We start from the raw sequence: 23,837 nt of genomic DNA, 5'->3' as shown, positions 1-23,837 counted from the left end.
TGTCGTAATGCCCACTGGGTAGCGTTCAGAGGGCTTTGCAAGGTCAAATTTGATAAACCTGGCCCTGTTGCATACATTAACTCTGAGGGAAAGCATTATGTTAAAACAACTTCCTGCAAGATATATCTTCATTATACAGTGCCAGGGTTCATCTGGTCAGCGAGTGGGTAGAGGAGAGGAGTGCCCGCCAGAACTGGGCTGGGTCGGGCATGCTATCACCCCCCTACGGCCTGGAATGCTGAGTTTGGGCCAAACTGTCCACGGTGACGTTGGAGGGTGAGAGTACACGTGGGACAGTAACCTTGTAGGTTCTCAATATTGCATCAACTTCTCGCGACATTAAAAACTTCAATAAGATAAACTCACCGTACTAGTTGTCACTTGTGTCGCGAGAGAAGAGCCGTTGGTCGCCGAGCATCAGTTTTTTTGCTGAAGATTTTCCTGCAACCGGCCAGAAGCCACCGTCACCATCACCACTAGCTACCACTTACCACCCCGACAATGAGCGACGACGAGCAGACCAAGCTGCTGGAGTGTGCCGGTCCCCCGTCCGCGTCTCCCGGGAAGAAACCCCCGCGGATGCCCAAGTGCTCCCGGTGCAGGAACCACGGCTACGTGTCGCCGCTGAAGGGACACAAGCGCTTCTGCAACTGGAGAGACTGCCAGTGCCAGAAATGCAAACTGATCGCGGAGCGGCAGAGAGTTATGGCGGCCCAGGTAGGGAACTACTGTAGTTTGCAATAGTGCATTGTTGCAAACACATTTAGCAGTGCATTGTATTAGGATCTTTCGATTAAACTATGCATTGTTTTTTTTCCACAGTAAATGTAAATAATGCTGTTTTGCAATTATATGCATTACGTGGATTGTGCATTGTGCTGTGTGGAACTAGCTAACTTTAGCTGGTTAACGTTAGCAATAATTTATTAGCTACAGTTTGCTGCTGTGGTTTTCAAATAGTCTGTCAGATTTATTTTCCTTTCATCCTACAGTTGTTTGTTTATGTTCCGTATTTACACAGTTGATCACAACAAAGGCATTTGTTTAGATACATGGATACATTGAATAGCTAGGTGGCTACAATCTGCTACAATGTGAATACACCATCATGCTGGAGTTTCCCTCAGACAGCTAAATGTGAAGACCAATACATAATCTGAAGCATGGATGGAACCCAGGTTATTGAAATACGATGTTAGAATAGTGCCAAAATGTACACTATCAATTTTGCTTTAAATATCTGCTGCATTGTAATTTGTAAACTATAATTTTACTACAAGGCACTTTAATTTGGGCTACTTGTAGTTTACTAACACGGAGTCCAAAGTGAAGGAAGTTTATGACGAACTCTGATGATCAGAGAGACTGGTGGCTTTGTGGAATTTGTCTAATTCACTCAAGGTCAATACTTTAGTCAGATAGGCTACATGTAGAGTAACCTAATCTGCTCGTAGTGGAAGAAGCTGAAGTCACTCCCTGTCTGTCAGTAAGCCTTCTTCAGGAGATATGATTGTGAGACAATAAAATGTTTATAAAGTTTGTAATGTCCAATTGTTTCCAAGTTCACTGACATGCAGGAATTCCTATATTTTCATGTGTAGGTAGATTTGGTGGACAAAGATAGGAGCTAATATGAATTAAAAACAGGCTGTGGTCAAAGTAAACCCAAAGATATTCTCTACATGCATTTTACATCAGGTCCAGGAGCAGGCTGGGTGTGGGAACTGGCCAATGAGGTCCAGGAGCAGGCTGGGTGTGGGAACTGGCCAATGAGGTCCAGGAGCAGGCTGGGTGTGGGAACTGGCCAATGAGGTCCAGGAGCAGGCTGGGTGTGGGAACTGGCCTGGGTGTGGGAATGAGGGTCCAGGAGCAGGCTGGGTGTGGGAACTGGCCAATGAGGTCCAGGAGCAGGCTGGGTGTGGAAACTGGCCAATGAGGTCCAGGAGCAGGCTGGGTGTGGAAACTGGCCAATGAGGTCCAGGAGCAGACTTAATCTGGGTGTGGAAACTGGCCAATGAGGTCCAGGAGCAGGCTTAATCTGGGTGTGGGAACTGGCCAATGAGGTCCATGAGTAGGCTTAATCTGGGTGTGGGAACTGGCCAATGAGGTCCAGGAGTATGCGGGTCGGTCGGTCGGTCAGTCGGTCGGGTCGGTCGGTCAGTGTCTACCTTCCTGCTTGTATGTCTGTCATGTCTCTATCCTTCCTCAATACAGTAACTAACTGTGGGTGTGCATGTATGTGTCTTTCTCTGTGTGTGTGTGCCTCTTTCTCTGTGTGTGTGTGTGTGTGTGTGTGCCTCTTTCTCTCTGTGTGTGTCCCTCTTTCTCTGTGTGTGTGTGTGCCTCTTTCTCTGTGTGTGTGTGTGTGTGCCTCTTTCTCTGTGTGTGTGTGTGTGTGTGCCTCTTTCTCTCTGTGTGTGTGTGCCTCTTTCTCTCTGTGTGTGTGCCTCTTTCTCTCTGTGTGTGTCCCTCTTTCTCTCTGTGTGTGTCCCTCTTTCTCTCTCTGTGTGTGCCTCTTTCTCTCTGTGTGTGTGCCTCTTTCTCTCTGTGTGTGTGCCTCTTTCTCTGTGTGTGTGTGTGTGTCCCTCTTTCTCTCTCTGTGTGTGTGCCTCTTTCTCTCTGTGTGTGTCCCTCTTTCTGTGTGTGTGTGTGTGTGTCCCTCTTTCTCTCTCTGTGTGTGTCCCTCTTTCTGTGTGTGTGTGTGTGCCTCTTTCTCTGTGTGTGTGTGTGTGTGTCCCTCTTTCTCTGTGTGTGTGTGCCTCTTTCTCTGTGTGTGTGTGCCTCTTTCTCTGTGTGTGTGTGCAGGTGGCTCTGCGAAGGCAGCAGGCTCAAGAGGAGGAGATGGGGCTCTGTAGCCCAGCCACGCTGTCCAGTCAGGAGGTTGTTGTGAAGAATGAGCCCACTGGAGACTGTCTGTCCTCGGTGTCTGGAGGACGATCACCTACCTGTGGAAACACCTCAGCTGGTACCTCACCTTCTAATGCAGGTATATATGACACACATTCAATCCATGTGCATCCACCCACGTCCAAACATATTGGTGTTACTGATGTAAATCTGGTCCCTATGTTTATAACACAGTATAATGCCATGACTACCACAACTAATATAATCTGGTCCCTATGTTTATAACACAGTATAATGCCATGACTACCACAACTAATATAATCTGGTCCCTATGTTTATAACACAGTGACTACCACAACTAATATAATCTGGTCCCTATGTTTATAACACAGTATAATGCCATGACTACCACAACTAATATAATCTAGTACCTATGTTTATAACACAGTATAATGCCATGACTACCACAACTAATATAATCTAGTACCTATGTTTATAACACAGTGACTACCACAACTAATATAATCTAGTACCTATGTTTATAACACAGTGACTACCACAACTAATATAATCTGGTCCCTATGTTTATAACACAGTGACTACCACAACTAATATAATCTAGTACCTATGTTTATAACACAGTGACTACCACAACTAATATAATCTAGTACCTATGTTTATAACACAGTGACTACCACAACTAATATAATCTAGTACCTATGTTTATAACACAGTGACTACCACAACTAATATAATCTAGTACCTATGTTTATAACACAGTATAATGCCATGACTACCACAACTAATATAATCTAGTACCTATGTTTATAACACAGTGACTACCACAACTAATATAATCTAGTACCTATGTTTATAACACAGTATAATGCCATGACTACCACAACTAATATAATCTAGTACCTATGTTTATAACACAGTATAATGCCATGACTACCACAACTAATATAATCTAGTACCTATGTTTATAACACAGTGACTACCACAACTAATATAATCTAGTACCTATGTTTATAACACAGTGACTACCACAACTAATATAATCTAGTACCTATGTTTATAACACAGTGACTACCACAACTAATATAATCTAGTACCTATGTTTATAACACAGTATAATGCCATGACTACCACAACTAATATAATCTAGTACCTATGTTTATAACACAGTATAATGCCATGACTACCACAACTAATATAATCTAGTACCTATGTTTATAACACAGTATAATGCCATGACTACCACAACTAATATAATCTGGTCCCTATGTTTATAACACAGTGACTACCACAACTAATATAATCTGGTCCCTATGTTTATAACACAGTATAATGCCATGACTACCACAACTAATATAATCTAGTACCTATGTTTATAACACAGTATAATGCCATGACTACCACAACTAATATAATCTGGTCCCTATGTTTATAACACAGTGACTACCACAACTAATATAATCTAGTACCTATGTTTATAACACAGTGACTACCACAACTAATATAATCTAGTACCTATGTTTATAACACAGTGACTACCACAACTAATATAATCTAGTACCTATGTTTATAACACAGTGACTACCACAACTAATATAATCTAGTACCTATGTTTATAACACAGTGACTACCACAACTAATATAATCTAGTACCTATGTTTATAACACAGTGACTACCACAACTAATATAATCTAGTCCCTATGTTTATAACACAGTGACTACCACAACTAATATAATCTGGTCCCTATGTTTATAACACAGTGACTACCACAACTAATATAATCTAGTACCTATGTTTATAACACAGTATAATGCCATGACTACCACAACTAATATAATCTAGTACCTATGTTTATAACACAGTGACTACCACAACTAATATAATCTAGTACCTATGTTTATAACACAGTATAATGCCATGACTACCACAACTAATATAATCTGGTCCCTATGTTTATAACACAGTGACTACCACAACTAATATAATCTGGTCCCTATGTTTATAACACAGTGACTACCACAACTAATATAATCTAGTCCCTATGTTTATAACACAGTGACTACCACAACTAATATAATCTAGTACCTATGTTTATAACACAGTGACTATCACAACTAATATAATCTAGTACCTATGTTTATAACACAGTGACTACCACAACTAATATAATCTAGTACCTATGTTTATAACACAGTGACTATCACAACTAATATAATCTAGTACCTATGTTTATAACACAGTGACTACCACAACTAATATAATCTAGTACCTATGTTTATAACACAGTGACTATCACAACTAATATAATCTAGTACCTATGTTTATAACACAGTGACTACCACAACTAATATAATCTAGTACCTATGTTTATAACACAGTGACTACCACAACTAATATAATCTAGTACCTATGTTTATAACACAGTGACTACCACAACTAATATAATCTAGTACCTATGTTTATAACACAGTGACTATCACAACTAATATAATCTAGTACCTATGTTTATAACACAGTGACTACCACAACTAATATAATCTAGTACCTATGTTTATAACACAGTATAATGCCATGACTACCACAACTAATATAATCTGGTCCCTATGTTTATAACACAGTATAATGCCATGACTACCACAACTAATATAATCTAGTCCCTATGTTTATAACACAGTGACTACCACAACTAATATAATCTAGTACCTATGTTTATAACACAGTGACTACCACAACTAATATAATCTAGTACCTATGTTTATAACACAGTATAATGCCATGACTACCACAACTAATATAATCTAGTACCTATGTTTATAACACAGTATAATGCCATGACTACCACAACTAATATAATCTAGTACCTATGTTTATAACACAGTATAATGCCATGACTACCACAACTAATATAATCTAGTACCTATGTTTATAACACAGTATAATGCCATGACTACCACAACTAATATAATCTAGTACCTATGTTTATAACACAGTATAATGCCATGACTACCACAACTAATATAATCTAGTACCTATGTTTATAACACAGTATAATGCCATGACTACCACAACTAATATAATCTAGTACCTATGTTTATAACACAGTGACTACCACAACTAATATAATCTAGTACCTATGTTTATAACACAGTGACTACCACAACTAATATAATCTAGTACCTATGTTTATAACACAGTGACTACCACAACTAATATAATCTAGTACCTATGTTTATAACACAGTGACTACCACAACTAATATAATCTAGTACCTATGTTTATAACACAGTGACTACCACAACTAATATAATCTAGTACCTATGTTTATAACACAGTGACTACCACAACTAATATAATCTAGTACCTATGTTTATAACACAGTGACTACCACAACTAATATAATCTAGTACCTATGTTTATAACACAGTGACTACCACAACTAATATAATCTAGTACCTATGTTTATAACACAGTGACTACCACAACTAATATAATCTAGTACCTATGTTTATAACACAGTGACTACCACAACTAATATAATCTAGTACCTATGTTTATAACACAGTGACTACCACAACTAATATAATCTAGTACCTATGTTTATAACACAGTGACTATCACAACTAATATAATCTAGTACCTATGTTTATAACACAGTATAATGCCATGACTACCACAACTAATATAATCTAGTACCTATGTTTATAACACAGTATAATGCCATGACTACCACAACTAATATAATCTAGTACCTATGTTTATAACACAGTGACTACCACAACTAATATAATCTAGTACCTATGTTTATAACACAGTGACTACCACAACTAATATAATCTAGTACCTATGTTTATAACACAGTGACTACCACAACTAATATAATCTAGTACCTATGTTTATAACACAGTGACTACCACAACTAATATAATCTAGTACCTATGTTTATAACACAGTGACTACCACAACTAATATAATCTAGTACCTATGTTTATAACACAGTGACTACCACAACTAATATAATCTAGTACCTATGTTTATAACACAGTGACTACCACAACTAATATAATCTAGTACCTATGTTTATAACACAGTGACTACCACAACTAATATAATCTAGTACCTATGTTTATAACACAGTGACTACCACAACTAATATAATCTAGTACCTATGTTTATAACACAGTGACTATCACAACTAATATAATCTAGTACCTATGTTTATAACACAGTATAATGCCATGACTACCACAACTAATATAATCTAGTACCTATGTTTATAACACAGTGACTACCACAACTAATATAATCTAGTACCTATGTTTATAACACAGTGACTACCACAACTAATATAATCTAGTACCTATGTTTATAACACAGTGACTACCACAACTAATATAATCTAGTACCTATGTTTATAACACAGTATAATGCCATGACTACCACAACTAATATAATCTAGTACCTATGTTTATAACTATTGGGTTTAGATCAGTTGAACATATTACAATCAAACACAGGGCTTGACATGAACTTTTTTAGCCACTAGTCCTTTTGAACAAGTAGGACTGATTTTTTTCCTTGTCTGAAAGCTCAATTCACTTCTAATGGTCTGTAACACCAGGGGCCAAAATTGTGATATCAAATTCTGTTGAATGATGCAAGGAACCACTTTACACAATACAATTATTGTTATCATTATGATTATTATTATTATTATTATTATTAGCATTATTATTATCAGATTTAAATGCAGGCTCCCCTCTGCCTATTGGCTTCTTTGCAGAGTCAAGCTTGTCTCAAAATAGAACACTTTCCCTTTAAGGTTCGCCTGGAGGATGGTTGGCCTAAGAAATATTACAACATTCCAATTACAACCAAATACTTATTATGTCTTTATAATATAAAATACTTTCCTACTTTAATGAATCAGCGATCAAATGGCTAAGGTTGGCTACCTCAAAGCAAGGTAACTAACTAACTTGTTTATCTGCCTGGTAAGGCAGGTTTCACTGGAGATCTATTGCCAGCATTGGTAGTTATTTGTGGTTTAGGCTATTCTAAGAATATTTGAATGTTGTCAGAATGACTTGGCCAATGTTGAATATCGGGGAATAACAGCTTTCCAACTGTGTCAGAATTATTTTGCAGCTATTTCATTGCTTTAGAGGTGTTTTCCAACAGTTTTGCTCTGGTTTATCAACACAACCATTCATTTGCGGTTATTCACAATATTTATTTTAGGACATCAGACATGACAATGACATTAATAGATCCTATTAGCTAATTAGTTAACTAGCGAGATAGTTAGCCAGGCTACATGTTATGTTTTGAATTGGCTATCTAGTTAGTCTGTTGTCTATCATTAATTGCCAGGGATGGGCAGTAATTTTGATAGGGGTGGGGGCCACAAAGAATCTGAACACATTATGAGGGGCAGCAGTGGCTGGCGGGTACCCACATTCATAACCCACACACGCAGTCAGTCCCGACCCTAGCCTTTTGGGGACCCCCCCCTTGACGGCTGACAGAACAGTTTTTGACATGGTGCATAGAGACAAATGTTGCAGTTTCAAAGCATGTTTGCTCCAATTCTACTGCAGTTTTGAATATAATATCTGAGTGAGAGTGACTAACAAAATCATTGTGGACCTACAAAAGGGGGGCGGCCCACAGGCCCAATCACACATGCAGGTGATCAAATCAAATCAAATCAAATTTATTTATATAGCCCTTCGTACATCAGCTGATATCTCAAAGTGCTGTACAGAAACCCAGCCTAAAACCCCAAACAGCAAGCAATGCAGGTGTAGAAGCACGGTGGCTAGGAAAAACTCCCTAGAAAGGCCAAAACCTAGGAAGAAACCTAGAGAGGAACCAGGCTATGTGGGGTGGCCAGTCCTCTTCTGGCTGTGCCGGGTGGAGATTATAACAGAACATGGCCAAGATGTTCAAATGTTCATAAATGACCAGCATGGTCGAATAATAATAAGGCAGAACAGTTGAAACTGGAGCAGCAGCACGGCCAGGTGGACTGGGGACAGCAAGGAGTCATCATGTCAGGTAGTCCTGGGGCATGGTCCTAGGGCTCAGGTCCTCCGAGAGAGCGAGAGAGAGAGAGAGAGAGAGAGAAAGAGAGAATTAGAGAACGCACACTTAGATTCACACAGGACACCGAATAGGACAGGAGAGGTACTCCAGATATAACAAACTGACCCTAGCCCCCCGACACATTAACTACTGCAGCATAAATACTGGAGGCTGAGACAGGAGGGGTCAGGAGACACTGTGGCCCCATCCGAGGACACCCCCAGACAGGGCCAAACAGGAAGGATATAACCCCACCCACTTTGCCAAAGCACAGCCCCCACACCACTAGAGGGATATCTTCAGCCACCAACTTACCATCCTGAGACAAGGCTGAGTATAGCCCACAAAGAACTCCGCCATGGTACAACCCAAGGGGGGGCGCCATCCCAGACAGGATGACCACATCAGTGAATCAACCGTGATGCACACGCTATGACTTTTACAGGATTTTCATATCCCTATGAACCCTGTTTGCCGACCAAAAATGTGCTATAACTGGGCAAATAACTGACTAACTAGCAAGGAATATCAACAAATGTGCGCACGTGGCTACATGCAGCTCTGCGGTTTGATATCAAAAGCCTTTGATCTCGGGACCGCCTGTCAATGCAATGTCATTTTGATGTGGACACAACTGGCTCTGCAGACATTGGGAGGTCAGTGGACACAACTGGCTCTGCAGACATTGGGAGGTCAGTGGACACAACTGGCTCTGCAGACATTGGGAGGACAGTGTACAGCATCTCATGTGGAGGACTTTCTGTGTAGTCCTAGTCCTGATGTCCTGGTACTATAGTGTAGTTCTGATGTCCTGGTACTATAGTCTAGTACTGATGTCCTGGTACTATTAGTATAGTCCTGATGTCCTGGTACTATAGTCTAGTACTGATGTCCTGGTACTATAGTCTAGTACTGATGTCCTGGTACTATCAGTATAGTCCTGATGTCCTGGTACTATAGTGTAGTTCTGATGTCCTGGTACTATAGTCTAGTACTGATGTCCTGGTACTATTAGTATAGTCCTGATGTCCTGGTACTATAGTGTAGTCCTGATGTCCTGGTACTATCAGTATAGTCCTGATGTCCTGGTACTATCAGTATAGTCCTGATGTCCTGGTACTATAGTGTAGTACTGATGTCCTGGTACTATCAGTATAGTCCTGATGTCCTGGTACTATTAGTATAGTCCTGATGTCCTGGTACTATAGTGTAGTCCTGATGTCCTGGTACTATCAGTATAGTCCTGATGTCCTGGTACTATAGTGTAGTACTGATGTCCTGGTACTATCAGTATAGTCCTGATGTCCTGGTACTATCAGTATAGTCCTGATGTCCTGGTACTATCAGTATAGTCCTTATGTCCTGGTACTATAGTGTAGTCCTAGTCCTGATGTCCTGGTACTATAGTGTAGTCCTGATGTCCTGGTACTATATGTCCTGGTGCCAGCCTCAAGTCCATCTTTTGATCACTCTGTGGTAGAGGAAGTAAGGAGGCAGAAACAGCTTGTTCCTTCAAGCCTGATATCAGCTCTGGACTGGAATACCAACCCGGTCAAGGCTGCTGCCACTGTGTGTGTTTGTGGCCCCTGGACCGGTGACAGAGAGGAGAGGAGTTGAGCACTCAGTGATTCAGCCATGAGGACAACGGTCAGACCTGGGACACACACAACACTTCTGTCTCCTAATCTACTGATAGTGAGATATACCACAGAGCTGAATCTGGCAGAAGCTTGAGACAAATGTGTCTTTGTTGACTCCAGATATCCCAACACATGATGAGGACAGTTGTTGACATGGTAAATATGCCTTAATGCAGCTCCTTGAGGTAGGTTAGTTGTTGATATGGTAAATATGCCTTAATGCAGCTCCTTGAGGTAGGTTAGTTGTTGATATGGTAAATATGCCTTAATGCAGGTCCTTGAGGTAGGTTAGTTGTTGATATGGTAAATATGCCTTAATGCAGCTCCTTGAGGTAGGTTAGTTGTTGATATGGTAAATATGCCTTAATGCAGCTCCTTGAGGTAGGTTAGTTGTTGATATGGTAAATATGCCTTAATGCAGCTCCTGTTGTTTCATCCATTGATAACGTTGTTTTTGTGTGAGTTGTATGCAGTGGCGACCCGTCATTCAGGGCAGAGCCCCACACTTTTAGGTACACAAATATAATACAAATAATAATACACTTTGTTTTCAGGGGGGCTTGCCTGTTGTGCTTGTTATTTTGGCATTAATATGTGTCACATATCAGTTTGCAAACAATGTAAAAAAAATCAAATGTAATTGAGTTAATAAAGCTGCATACAAACATGGTCTCTCTTTTGTTTTCTTGAGTAAAGCAGCTCCAAAATGCAGGTGTTTTAGCCCAGTTCAGTGCTTTCTGTGGTGGTGGGGCAGCCAGCAGAAAATACAGTGTTGCGCCTGATTGGCTCAGTTTTCTGTCACTCATGGGGCGGCAGGGTAGCCTAGTGGTTAGAGCGTTGGACTAGTAACTGGAAGGTTGCAAGTTCAAACCCCTGAGCTGACAAGGTACAAATCTGTTGTTCTGCCCCTGAACAGGGACCCACTGTTCCTAGGCCGTCATTGAAAATAAGAATTTGTTCTTAACTGACTTGCCTGGTAAAATCAAGAAAATAAATAATAATGGGACAGCACGTCATCCCCAATTCTAAGGTTAGAGCTTGAATATTTTGACCCTTGGGTTCTGCCATAGAGTTATATTATATTATATTAAAATTTCCTCACGATGGACCGCTACGCCACTTTCCTGTTCAAGCACATTACAACATGAGTCCAAAAATGCTACTGCAATAATTATGTAATATGCCGGCGAGATATGTATACTGTAGCTGAGAAAGTAATATAATAAGTAACAAGATTTTTGCAATTAGTTTCCAACCTTGTGAGCTCTCTTGGAACTGGCAGAGTTGGTATCAGTGTAGTGTACTGGGGGTGGCAGTACACTGGGGGTGGCAGTACACTGGGGGTGGCAGTACACTGGGGGTGGCAGTACACTGGGGGTGGCAGTACACTGGGGGTGGCAGTACACTGGGGGTGGCAGTACACTGGGGGTGGCAGTACACTGGGGGTGGCAGTACACTGGCGGGAGGATTTTTAAGTCCATAATTTCAGCATGTGTACAGATGGAGAGCAGTGGGAGCAGAGTGAATGTCTTTTTAATCTCTCTCCTGTCTGACCTCTAACCCTGTTCCTCTGTCCCTGCAGGGAGTCGGTCTGGTCTGAGGGACAGTATACCTGGCCCTGTCTGACCTCTAACCCTAACCCTGTTCCTCTGTCCCTGCAGGGAGTCGGTCTGGTCTGAGGGACAGTATACCTGGCCCTGTCTGACCTCTAACCCTAACCCTGTTCCTCTGTCCCTGCAGGGAGTCGGTCTGGTCTGAGGGACAGTATACCTGGCCCTGTCTGACCTCTAACCCTAACCCTGTTCCTCTGTCCCTGCAGGGAGTCGGTCTGGTCTGAGGGACAGTATACCTGGCCCTGTCTGACCTCTAACCCTAACCCTGTTCCTCTGTCCCTGCAGGGAGTCGGTCTGGTCTGAGGGACAGTATACCTGGCCCTGTCTGACCTCTAACCCTAACCCTGTTCCTCTGTCCCTGCAGGGAGTCGGTCTGGTCTGAGGGACAGTATACCTGGCCCTGTCTGACCTCTAACCCTAACCCTGTTCCTCTGTCCCTGCAGGGAGTCGGTCTGGTCTGAGGGACAGTATACCTGGCCCTGTCTGACCTCTAACCCTAACCCTGTTCCTCTGTCCCTGCAGGGAGTCGGTCTGGTCTGAGGGACAGTATACCTGGCCCTGTCTGACCTCTAACCCTAACCCTGTTCCTCTGTCCCTGCAGGGAGTCGGTCTGGTCTGAGGGACAGTATACCTGGCCCTGTCTGACCTCTAACCCTAACCCTGTTCCTCTGTCCCTGCAGGGGGTCAGTCTGGTCTGAGGGACAGTATACCTGGCCCTGCCTGACCTCTAACCCTAACCCTGTTCCTCTGTCCCTGCAGGGAGTCGGTCTGGTCTGAGGGACAGTATACCTGGCCCTGTCTGACCTCTAACCCTAACCCTGTTCCTCTGTCCCTGCAGGGAGTCGGTCTGGTCTGAGGGACAGTATACCTGGCCCTGTCTGACCTCTAACCCTAACCCTGTTCCTCTGTCCCTGCAGGGAGTCGGTCTGGTCTGAGGGACAGTATACCTGGCCCTGTCTGACCTCTAACCCTAACCCTGTTCCTCTGTCCCTGCAGGGAGTCGGTCTGGTCTGAGGGACAGTATACCTGGCCCTGTCTGACCTCTAACCCTAACCCTGTTCCTCTGTCCCTGCAGGGAGTCGGTCTGGTCTGAGGGACAGTATACCTGGCCCTGCCTGACCTCTATCCCTAACCCTGTTCCTCTGTCCCTGCAGGGAGTCGGTCTGGTCTGAGGGACAGTATACCTGGCCCTGTCTGACCTCTAACCCTAACCCTGTTCCTCTGTCCCTGCAGGGAGTCAGTCTGGTCTGAGGGACAGTATACCTGGCCCTGTCTGACCTCTAACCCTAACCCTGTTCCTCTGTCCCTGCAGGGAGTCGGTCTGGTCTGAGGGACAGTATACCTGGCCCTGTCTGACCTCTAACCCTAACCCTGTTCCTCTGTTCCTGCAGGGAGTCGGTCTGGTCTGAGGGACAGTATACCTGGCCCTGTCTGACCTCTAACCCTAACCCTGTTCCTCTGTCCCTGCAGGGAGTTGGTCTGGTCTGAGGGACAGTATACCTGGCCCTGTCTGACCTCTAACCCTAACCCTGTTCCTCTGTCCCTGCAGGGAGTCGGTCTGGTCTGAGGGACAGTATACCTGGCCCTGCCTGACCTCTAACCCTAACCCTGTTCCTCTGTCCCTGCAGGGAGTCGGTCTGGTCTGAGGGACAGTATACCTGGCCCTGTCTGACCTCTAACCCTAACCCTGTTCCTCTGTCCCTGCAGGGAGTCGGTCTGGTCTGAGGGACAATATACCTGGCCCTGCCTGACCTCTAACCCTAACCCTGTTCCTCTGTCCCTGCAGGGAGTCGGTCTGGTCTGAGGGACAGTATACCTGGCCCTGTCTGACCTCTAACCCTGTTCCTCTGTCCCTGCAGGGAGTCGGTCTGGTCTGAGGGACAGTATACCTGGCCCTGCCTGACCTCTAACCTTAACCCTGTTCCTCTGTCCCTGCAGGGAGTCGGTCTGGTCTGAGGGACAGTATACCTGGCCCTGTCTGACCTCTAACCCTAACCCTGTTCCTCTGTCCCTGCAGGGAGTCGGTCTGGTCTGAGGGACAGTATACCTGGCCCTGCCTGACCTCTATCCCTGTCCTCAATCCCTTGTAGGTAGTCGTTCTGGCCTGGCGTCCAGCCCCACAGCGTTCAGTAGGGGGCAGTCTACTGACGGAACAGCTGACCTCCTGGTGGACACCTCCTACTACAACTTCTACCAGCCGTCACGCTACCCTACAGCCTACTACAGTAACCTGTACAACTACCAACAATACCAGGTAGACCTCTCTGTAACCCTACCCTACCTTAACCCTTCTCTTAACTATACTCTACCTGAACCCTACCTTACCGCTATCCTACCCTTAACCCTAACCTTAACCCTACCCTTAACCTTACCCTTAACCATACTCTACCTTAACCCTACCCTTAACCATACCCTTATTCCTACCCTACCTTAACCCTACCCTTAACCCTACCCTACCTTACCTTAACCCTATCCTACCTTAACCCTGCCGTACCTTAACCCTCTCCTATACTTAACCCTACCCTTAACCCTATCCTACCCTTAACCCTAACCCTACCCTTAACCATACTCTACCTTACCCTACCTTAACCCTCTCCTTCCCTACCCACCCTACCTTAACCATACCCTACTCTTAACCCTACCCTACCTTAACCCTACGCTACCTTAACCCTAACCTACCTTAACCCTAACCTACCTTAATCCTACCCTACGTAAACCCTACCCTACCTTAACCCTACCCTACCTTAACCTTACCCTGTCTTACCTTAACCCTAACCTACCTTAACCCTAACCTACCTTAACTCTACCCTGTCCTACCTTAACCCTAACCTACCTTAACCCTACCCTACCTTAACCCTATCTTAACCCTACCCTTCCTTAACCCAACCCTACTTTAACCCTACCCTACCTTAACCCTACCCATAACCCTACCTTAACCCAACCCTACCCTACCTAAATCTTACCCTACCTACCCTTAACCCTACCCTACCTAAATCCTAACTTACCTACCCATAACCCTACCCTGCCCACCCTTAACCCTACATAATCTAAATCCTACCCTACCCTACCTACACTTAACCTTACCCTACATAAATCCTACCCTACCTACCCTTAACCCTACCCTACCTACCTTAACTCTGCAGCCTACTATAGCAACTTGTACAACTACCAGCAATACTGGGAGTCACCAACGAAGGAGCCACCAATGGGGAGAATAGTGAGACACTGGACAGAGGGAGGGAGCCACCAACGGGGAGAATAGTGAGACACTGGACAGAGGGAGGGAGCCACCAACGGGGAGAATAGTGAGACACTGGACAGAGGGAGGGAGCCACCAACGGGGAGAATAGTGAGACACTGGACAGAGTGAGGGAGCCACCAACAGGGAGAATAGTGAGACACTGGACAGAGGGAGGGAGCCACCAACGGGGAGAATAGTGAGACACTGGACAGAGGGAGGGAGCCACCAACGGGGAGAATAGTGAGACACTGGACAGAGGGAGGGAGCCACCAACGGGGAGAATAGTGAGACACTGGACAGAGGGAGGGAGCCACCAACGGGGAGAATAGTGAGACACTGGACAGAGGGAGGGAGCCACCAACGGGAAGAATAGTGAGACACTGGACAGAGGGAGGGAGCCACCAACGGGGAGAATAGTGAGACACTGGACAGAGTGAGGGAGCCACCAACAGGGAGAATAGTGAGACACTGGACAGAGGGAGGGAGCCACCAACGGGGAGAATAGTGAGACACTGGACAGAGGGAGGGAGCCACCAACAGGGAGAATAGTGAGACACTGGACAGAGGGAGGGAGCCACCAACGGGGAGAATAGTGAGACACTGGACAGAGGGAGGGAGCCACCAACGGGGAGAATAGTGAGACACTGGACAGAGGGAGGGAGCCACCAACGGGGAGAATAGTGAGACACTGGACAGAGGGAGGGAGCCACCAACGGGGAGAATAGTGAGACACTGGACAGCGGGAGGGAGCCACCAACGGGGAGAATAGTGAGACACTGGACAAAGGGAGGGAGCCACCAACGGGAGAATAGTGAGACACTGGACAGAGGGAGGGAGCCACCAACGGGGAGAATAGTGAGACACTGGACAGAGGGAGGGAGCCACCAACGGGGAGAATAGTGAGACACTGGACGGAGGGAGGGAGCCACCAACGGGAAGAATAGTGAGACACTGGACAGAGGGAGGGAGCCACCAACGGGGAGAATAGTGAGACACTGGACAGAGGGAGGGAGCCACCAACGGGGAGAATAGTGAGACACTGGACAGAGGGAGGGAGCCACCAACGGGGAGAATAGTGAGACACTGGACAGAGGGAGGGAGCCACCAACAGGGAGAATAGTGAGACACTGGACAGAGGGAGGGAGCCACCAACGGGGAGAATAGTGAGACACTGGACAGAGGGAGGGAGCCACCAACGGGGAGAATAGTGAGACACTGGACGGAGGGAGCAGACTCAGTGTTCCAGGACGATTTGGAGAATACTGATTGCAATATATATAGGACTCATCTAACCACGATTAACCACGATTCATTCTCTAACATTGAGGAATACACATCATCAATCACAAGATTCATCAAAAAATCTGGACATTCTCCAACCAAAAACCCTGGACTAATGGAGAAATCTGTACCATGCTGAGAGCCCCGTACTGCAGCATTCAACGTCAGCAAAGTGAATGTGTAAAACACCTTCATGATTCCTATATTGTCTCTGATAACAGAGTGTAAAACACCTTCAAGGACAGTAACACCAGGCAAGTCAGTTAAGAACAAATTCTTATTTTTGACAACGGCCTAGGAACAGTGGGTTAACTGCCTTGTTCAGGCTTTGTCAGCTCTGGGATTCGATCTTGCAATCTTTTGGCTACTAGTCCAAACACTCTAACCACTAGGCCCCGTAAACATGCCTGATGCATTGTTTAACCTTTAACTTCCTTTAAGCTGAGGGAGGACGTGAGCTCTGTTTAAAGCTCTGTTTAAATATCATTTAACTTCCTTTAAGCTGAGAGAGGACTTGTGAGCTCTGTTTAAAGCTCTGTTTAAATATAATTTTGAAATTGAGAAAGACAATAATTTTCTCCCCACCTGTCTGTGTGTGTGTGTGTTATCGTCTGAAACAGATGCCGAACGGCGAGAGTCGTCTATCCAGCCACAACGTGTCTCCTCAGTACCGGATGCATTCCTACTATTCCTCTGCCTCCTACCTCAGCCAGGGGCTAGGCCAGGGATTGGGCCAGGGTCTGGGCCAGGTGCTGGGCCAGGGTCTTGGCCAGGGGTTGGGCCAGGGTCTGGGCCAGGTGCTGGGCCAGGGATTGGGCCAGGGACTGGGGACCACGGCAGCCTGTGTTCCCCCCATCTTCTCTCTGGAGGACAACACCTGCCATGACACCAAGCAGACCTGTGAGTAATACACACATATGCGCACGCGCGCACACACACACACACACACACACACACACACACACACACACACACACACACACACACACACACACACACACACACACACACACACATACTATACACACACACAGATACATACACACACTTACATTCCCACTGAATCCAGAGAGGGGCTGGGTTCATCCGGGGAGGTCCACACTGCACGACAAAGGCTCTGCAAAACTTATAAAAATAACGTCAAAAGTCCAAGTTTTATTATGGCCATTTGTACTGTTAGTCCTACTCGTCATCCTACAGTTGTTTACAATCACGTTGGCACTAATTTCAGAACCTTGTGGTCATTTTACAAAACTCTAGACACAAAACTCAAAACGGTCATCACTTGTAACACAGGCTGTCCACTGTTCAAAACATTGCAGTGTGTATTCATATCTTTAAAGAACCCTGCACTTACAGAATCATTGGTTCAAATAACTCATTTATCATGAAATACCATTGGAACATTCATTTAGATCACCCACACACACTATACCGATAGTTTCACTGTGTAGTTGTTTGTAAAATCATGAAATATTGTAGTACAAAATATGTGATACATGTTTCATTATGGTACTACACGTAAATACATCACTGTAAAAGGACTAGTAGAGAGAATACTACAGACACAGTGGAATCATGGAACAAAATCTGAAATGTATTGATGAAATACAATAAAATCACAACATAGGTTTCTTTGAATCAAAGCAAAAATAATTAGCTACAAAAAAGAAAAAAAATACAGTTGAAGGTCAACTGCAGTGTTCCTCACCTTACTGTAAAACATCACTGCAGTGTTCCTCACCTTACTGTAAAACATCACTGCAGTGTTCCTCACCTTACTGTAAAACATCACTGCAGTGTTCCTCACCTTACTGTAAAACATCACTGCAGTGTTCCTCACCTTACTGTAAAACATCACTGCAGTGTTCCTCACCTTACTGTAAAACATCACTGCAGTGTTCCTCACCTTACTGTAAAACATCACTGCAGTGTTCCTCACCTTACTGTAAAACATCACTGCAGTGTTCCTCACCTTACTGTAAAACATCACTGCAGTGTTCCTCACCTTACTGTAAAACATCACTGCAGTGTTCCTCACCTTACTGTAAAACATCACTGCAGTGTTCCTCACCTTACTGTAAAACATCACTGCAGTGTTCCTCACCTTACTGTAAAACATCACTGCAGTGTTCCTCACCTTACTGTAAAAAGCAAAACAAAGGATGGATTACTGTACTTTTATATTTCCATCAACCCTGTCTTGTGGAGTTGGCCACAGGTTCTCATCCACATCACAATGGATGTTTTCATTGGCCAAACATCTTGGGAAGAATCTTCGGGTGAATCCAGGCCTGACACTGGTCTGCCGTGATGTCATTGCATGCGTCATCCATGGCCTGGAGAAGGGCGGCTTGTTCGTGAGGGCGCCTATCATATACCTTCCACCTCCATTTGGTGAAAAAAATCCTAAATTGGGTTAAGGAACGGAGAGTATGGGGGTAAGTACATGGTGGTAGTGGTAATGCAGATATTGTAATGCAGATATTGTAATGCAGATATTGTAATGTAGATATTGCTAGGTCAGTCAGATTTAGCCCTCCAGATATAGTAATGTAGATATAGTAATGTAGATATAGTAATGTAGATATTGCTAGGTTAGTCAGATTTAGCCCTCCAGATATAGTAATGTAGATATAGTAATGTAGATATTATAATGCAGATATTGCTAGGTTAGTCAGATTTAGCCCTCCAGATATAGTAATGTAGATATAGTAATGTAGATATTGCTAGGTTAGTCAGATTTAGCCCTCCAGATATTGTAATGCAGATATTGCTAGGTTAGTCAGATTTAGCCCTCCAGATATAGTAATGTAGATATTGCTAGGTTAGTCAGATTTAGCCCTCCAGATATTGTAATGCAGATATTGTAATGTAGATATTGTAATGCAGATATTGTAATGTAGATATTGCTAGGTCAGTCAGATTTAGCCCTCCAGATATAGTAATGTTGATATAGTAATGTAGATATTGCTAGGGTAGTCAGATTTAGCCCTCCAGATATAGTAATGTAGATATTGTAATTTAGATATTGTAATGTAGATATTGTAATCCAGATATTGCTAGGTTAGTCAGATTTAGCCCTCCAGATATAGTAATGTAGATATAGTAATGTAGATATTGCTAGGTTAGTCAGATTTAGCCCTCCAGATATAGTAATGTAGATATAGTAATGTGGATATTGCTAGGTTAGTCAGATTTAGCCCTCCAGATATAGTAATGTAGATATAGTAATGTGGATATTGCTAGGTTAGTCAGATTTAGCCCTCCAGATATAGTAATGTAGATATAGTAATGTAGATATTGCTAGGTCAGTCAGATTTAGCCCTCCAGATATAGTAATGTAGATATTGTAATGTAGATATTGCTAGGTCAGTCAGATTTGGCCATCCAGATATAGTAATGTAGATATTGTAATGTAGATATTGCTAGGTCAGTCAGATTTAGCCCTCCAGATATTGTAATGTAGATATTGTAATGTAGATATTGCTAGGTCAGTCAGATTTAGATATTGTAATGTAGATATTGTAGATATAGTAATGTGGATATTGCTATGTCCAGATATAGTAATAGATATTGCTAATATTAGTCAGATTTAGCCCTCCAGATATTGTAATGTAGATATTGTAATGTAGATATTGCTAGGTTAGTCAGATTTAGCCCTCCAGATATTGTAATGTAGATATTGTAATGTAGATATTGCTAGGTTAGTCAGATTTAGCCCTCCAGATATAGTAATGTAGATATAGTAATGTAGATATTGCTAGGTCAGTCAGATTTAGCCCTCCAGATATAGTAATGTAGATATTGTAATGTAGATATTGCTAGGTCAGTCAGATTTGGCCCTCCAGATATAGTAATGTAGATATCGTAATGTAGATATTGCTAGGTTAGTCAGATTTAGCCCTCCAGATATAGTAATGTAGATATTGCTAGGTTAGTCAGATTTAGCCCTCCAGATATAGTAATGTAGATATTGTAATGCAGATATTGTAATGCAGATATTGCTAGGTTAGTCAGATTTAGCCCTCCAGATATAGTAATGTAGATATAGTAATGTACATACTGTAATGCAGATATTGCTAGGTTAGTCAGATTTAGCCCTCCAGATATAGTAATGTAGATATAGTAATGTAGATACTGTAATGCAGATATTGCTAGGTTAGTCAGATTTAGCCCTCCAGATATAGTAATGTAGATATAGTAATGTAGATACTGTAATGCAGATATTGCTAGGTTAGTCAGATTTAGCCCTCCAGATATAGCCAGATACTGTCATGCCGATGTAGTCACGCAGATATTTCTAGGTTATTCAGATTTAGCCAAATATGGGTGGTCCACAGTTTGTTTTTGTTTTGTCTTCTCCAGTGGGCTTCTAGGTTCTTGTTTATACCTCTGTTAGATATCATATTGGGGGCGGCAGGGTAGCCTAGTGGTTAGAGCTTTGGACTAGTAACCGGAAGGTTGCAAGTTCAAACCCCCGAGCTGACAAGGTACAAATCTGTCGTTCTGCCCCTGAACAGGCAGTTAAACCACTGTTCCTAGGCGTCATTGAAAATAAGAATTTGTTCTTAACTGACTTGCCTGGTACAAAAAACAAAACATTTGTTTTATTACAGAGTTAAATAGTTACCAATTAATCAAATAATTAGTTACCACTTAATCAAATAATTAGTTACCAATTAATCAAATAATTAGTTACCACTTAATCAAATAATTAGTTACCACTTAATCAAATAATTAGTTACCACTTAATCAAATAATTAGTTACCAATTAATCAAATAATTAGTTACCAATTAATCAAATAATTAGTTACCAATTAATCAAATAATTAGTTACCACTTAATCAAATAATTAGTTACCAATTAATCAAATAATTAGTTACCACTTAATCAAATAATGAGTTACCACTTAATCAAATAGTTAGTTACCAATTAATCAAATAATTAGTTACCAATTAATCAAATAATTAGTTACCACTTAATCAAATAGTTTGTTACCACTTAATCATATAGACATTCACTCCTAGTAATAGCCTAGTATGACAAATGTTTACCTGACAGGTAGTAAGTAACATGGTAATAGTTAGCCAGTCAGTCAGTAAGTCAGTCGGACAGCTAGCCAGTCAGTCAGACAGCCAGAGAACCAGCCAGTCAGACAGCCAGTCAATCAGACAGCCGGTCAGACAGCCAGCAGATCAGCCAGTCAGTCAGACAGCCGGTCAGCCAGTCAGAAGAGGACAGGAGCTGGCCAGGTAGGAGAGGAGATGGCCAGGTAGGAGAGGAGATGGCCAGGTAGGAGAGGAGATGGCCAGGTAGGAGAGGAGATGGCCAGGTAGAAGAGGAGATGGGACAGGTAGGAGGCGATGGACAGGTAGGAGAGGTGATGGACAGGTAAGAGAGGAGATGGACAGGTAGAAGAGGAGATGGACAGGTAGAAGAGGAGATGGACAGGTAGAAGAGGAGATGGACAGGTAGGAGAGGAGATGGACAGGTAGGAGAGGAGATGGACAGGTTGGAGAGGAGATGGACAGGTAGGAGAGGAGATGGCCAGGTAGAAGAGGAGATGGGACAGGTAGGAGGCGATGGACAGGTAGGAGAGGTGATGGACAGGTAAGAGAGGAGATGGACAGGTAGAAGAGGAGATGGACAGGTAGAAGAGGAGATGGACAGGTAGAAGAGGAGATGGACAGGTAGGAGAGGAGATGGACAGGTAGGAGAGGAGATGGACAGGTTGGAGAGGAGATGGACAGGTAGGAGAGGAGATGGACAGGTAGAAGAGGAGATGGACAGGTAAGAGAAGAGATGGACAGGTAGGAGAGGAGATGGACAGGTTGGAGAGGAGATGGACAGGTAGGAGAGGAGATGGACAGGTAGGAGAGGAGATGGACAGGTTGGAGAGGAGATGGACAGGTAGAAGAGGAGATGGACAGGTAGGAGAGGAGATGGACAGGTAGGAGAGGAGATGGACAGGTTGGAGAGGAGATGGACAGGTAGAAGAGGAGATGGACAGGTAGGAGAAGACGAAGAGAAAGCAGCTGGAGTAGCAGTGTTCTCTGGCTTAATTCATGTCTTTATCAGGGCCAAAAAGTCAAGGGAATGAAGAGCAGTATAGGCTGAGATGAACTCTGCGTTCTTGACCACAGATCTGCTGCCTTACACGGAACCCAAACCGGCTGCGCGCGTGCACCATCGTGCGCTATCGTGCATAAATGTATTTTATCCCCCCACACCAAACGCGATCACGACACGCAGGTTAAAATATCAAAACAAACTCTGAACCAATTACATTAATTGATTTTGGGACAGGTCGAACAGCATGAAACATGTATGGGGGTGGCAGCTCTTCCTTACTCTGTGTGTTGTACATGGATATGGTGGTTCTTAGTTGTGTTGTATTTCTAGTATAATAATCACAAGACCTTCCAGTTGTTTTGGATCTTGTCTGTTTGCAGTAAGGAGGTACAGTTTGGCACATTGACCTTGTACAGTCCTGCACAGTCAGTCGGCCTGGTTATCTAAACAGGGTTAGAAAACTTCTTCCTCTCTACTCTTCCTCTCTCCTCTTCCTCTCTTCCTCTCTCCTCTTTCCTCTCTTCTCTTCCTCTCTCATCTTCCTTCTCTTTCTCTTCCTCTCTCCTCTTCCTCTCTTTCTCTCTTCTCTTTCACCTCACCTCCTCTCCCTTTTCCTCTCTCCTCTTCATCCTTCTCTTTGTCTCTCCTATTCCTCCTCCTCTCTCCTCTTCCTCCTCCTCTCTCCTCTTCCTCCTCCTTCTCTTCCTTTATCCTCTTCATCCTTCTCTTCCTCTCTCTCCTCTCCTCTCTCCTCTTCCTCCTCTATCCCCTTTCTCCTTCTCTCTCCTCTTCCTCTATCCTCCTCTTCCTCTCTTCTCCTTTTCATTCTCCTCTCTCCTCTTCGTCTCTCCTCCTCCTTCTCTTCCTCTCCTCTCTTCCTCTCTTCCTATCCTCCTCTTCCTCTCTCCTCTTCCTCACGCCTCCTCCTTCTCTTCCTCTCTTCCTCCTCCTTCTCTTCCTTTCTCCTCTTCATCCTTCTCTTCCTCTCCTCTTCCTCCTCCTTCTCCTCTTTCTCTTCCTTTCTCTTCTTCATCCT

General features: G+C 43.6%; 1 protein-coding gene across 1 annotated transcript in view; it reads left to right on the top strand.

Moving 5' to 3' along the window:
• Nucleotides 1-209: 209 nt before the first annotated feature.
• Nucleotides 210-23,837, top strand: part of dmrt1 (doublesex and mab-3 related transcription factor 1) — a 64,969-nt gene continuing 41,341 nt past the window's right edge. Inside the window, exons 1-4 of the mRNA XM_042320204.1 lie at nucleotides 210-717; nucleotides 2,806-2,986; nucleotides 14,295-14,458; nucleotides 17,347-17,626. Of these exons, the coding sequence (XP_042176138.1) occupies nucleotides 502-717; nucleotides 2,806-2,986; nucleotides 14,295-14,458; nucleotides 17,347-17,626 (841 nt within the window). The 5' untranslated portion in view covers nucleotides 210-501. The remainder of the gene's footprint in view (nucleotides 718-2,805; nucleotides 2,987-14,294; nucleotides 14,459-17,346; nucleotides 17,627-23,837) is intronic.

The sequence above is a fragment of the Oncorhynchus tshawytscha genome, linkage group LG04 (assembly GCF_018296145.1).
Source record: "Oncorhynchus tshawytscha isolate Ot180627B linkage group LG04, Otsh_v2.0, whole genome shotgun sequence".
NCBI classification, from domain to species: domain Eukaryota; kingdom Metazoa; phylum Chordata; class Actinopteri; order Salmoniformes; family Salmonidae; genus Oncorhynchus; species Oncorhynchus tshawytscha.
This window is presented reverse-complemented; position numbering and strand designations above follow the sequence as displayed.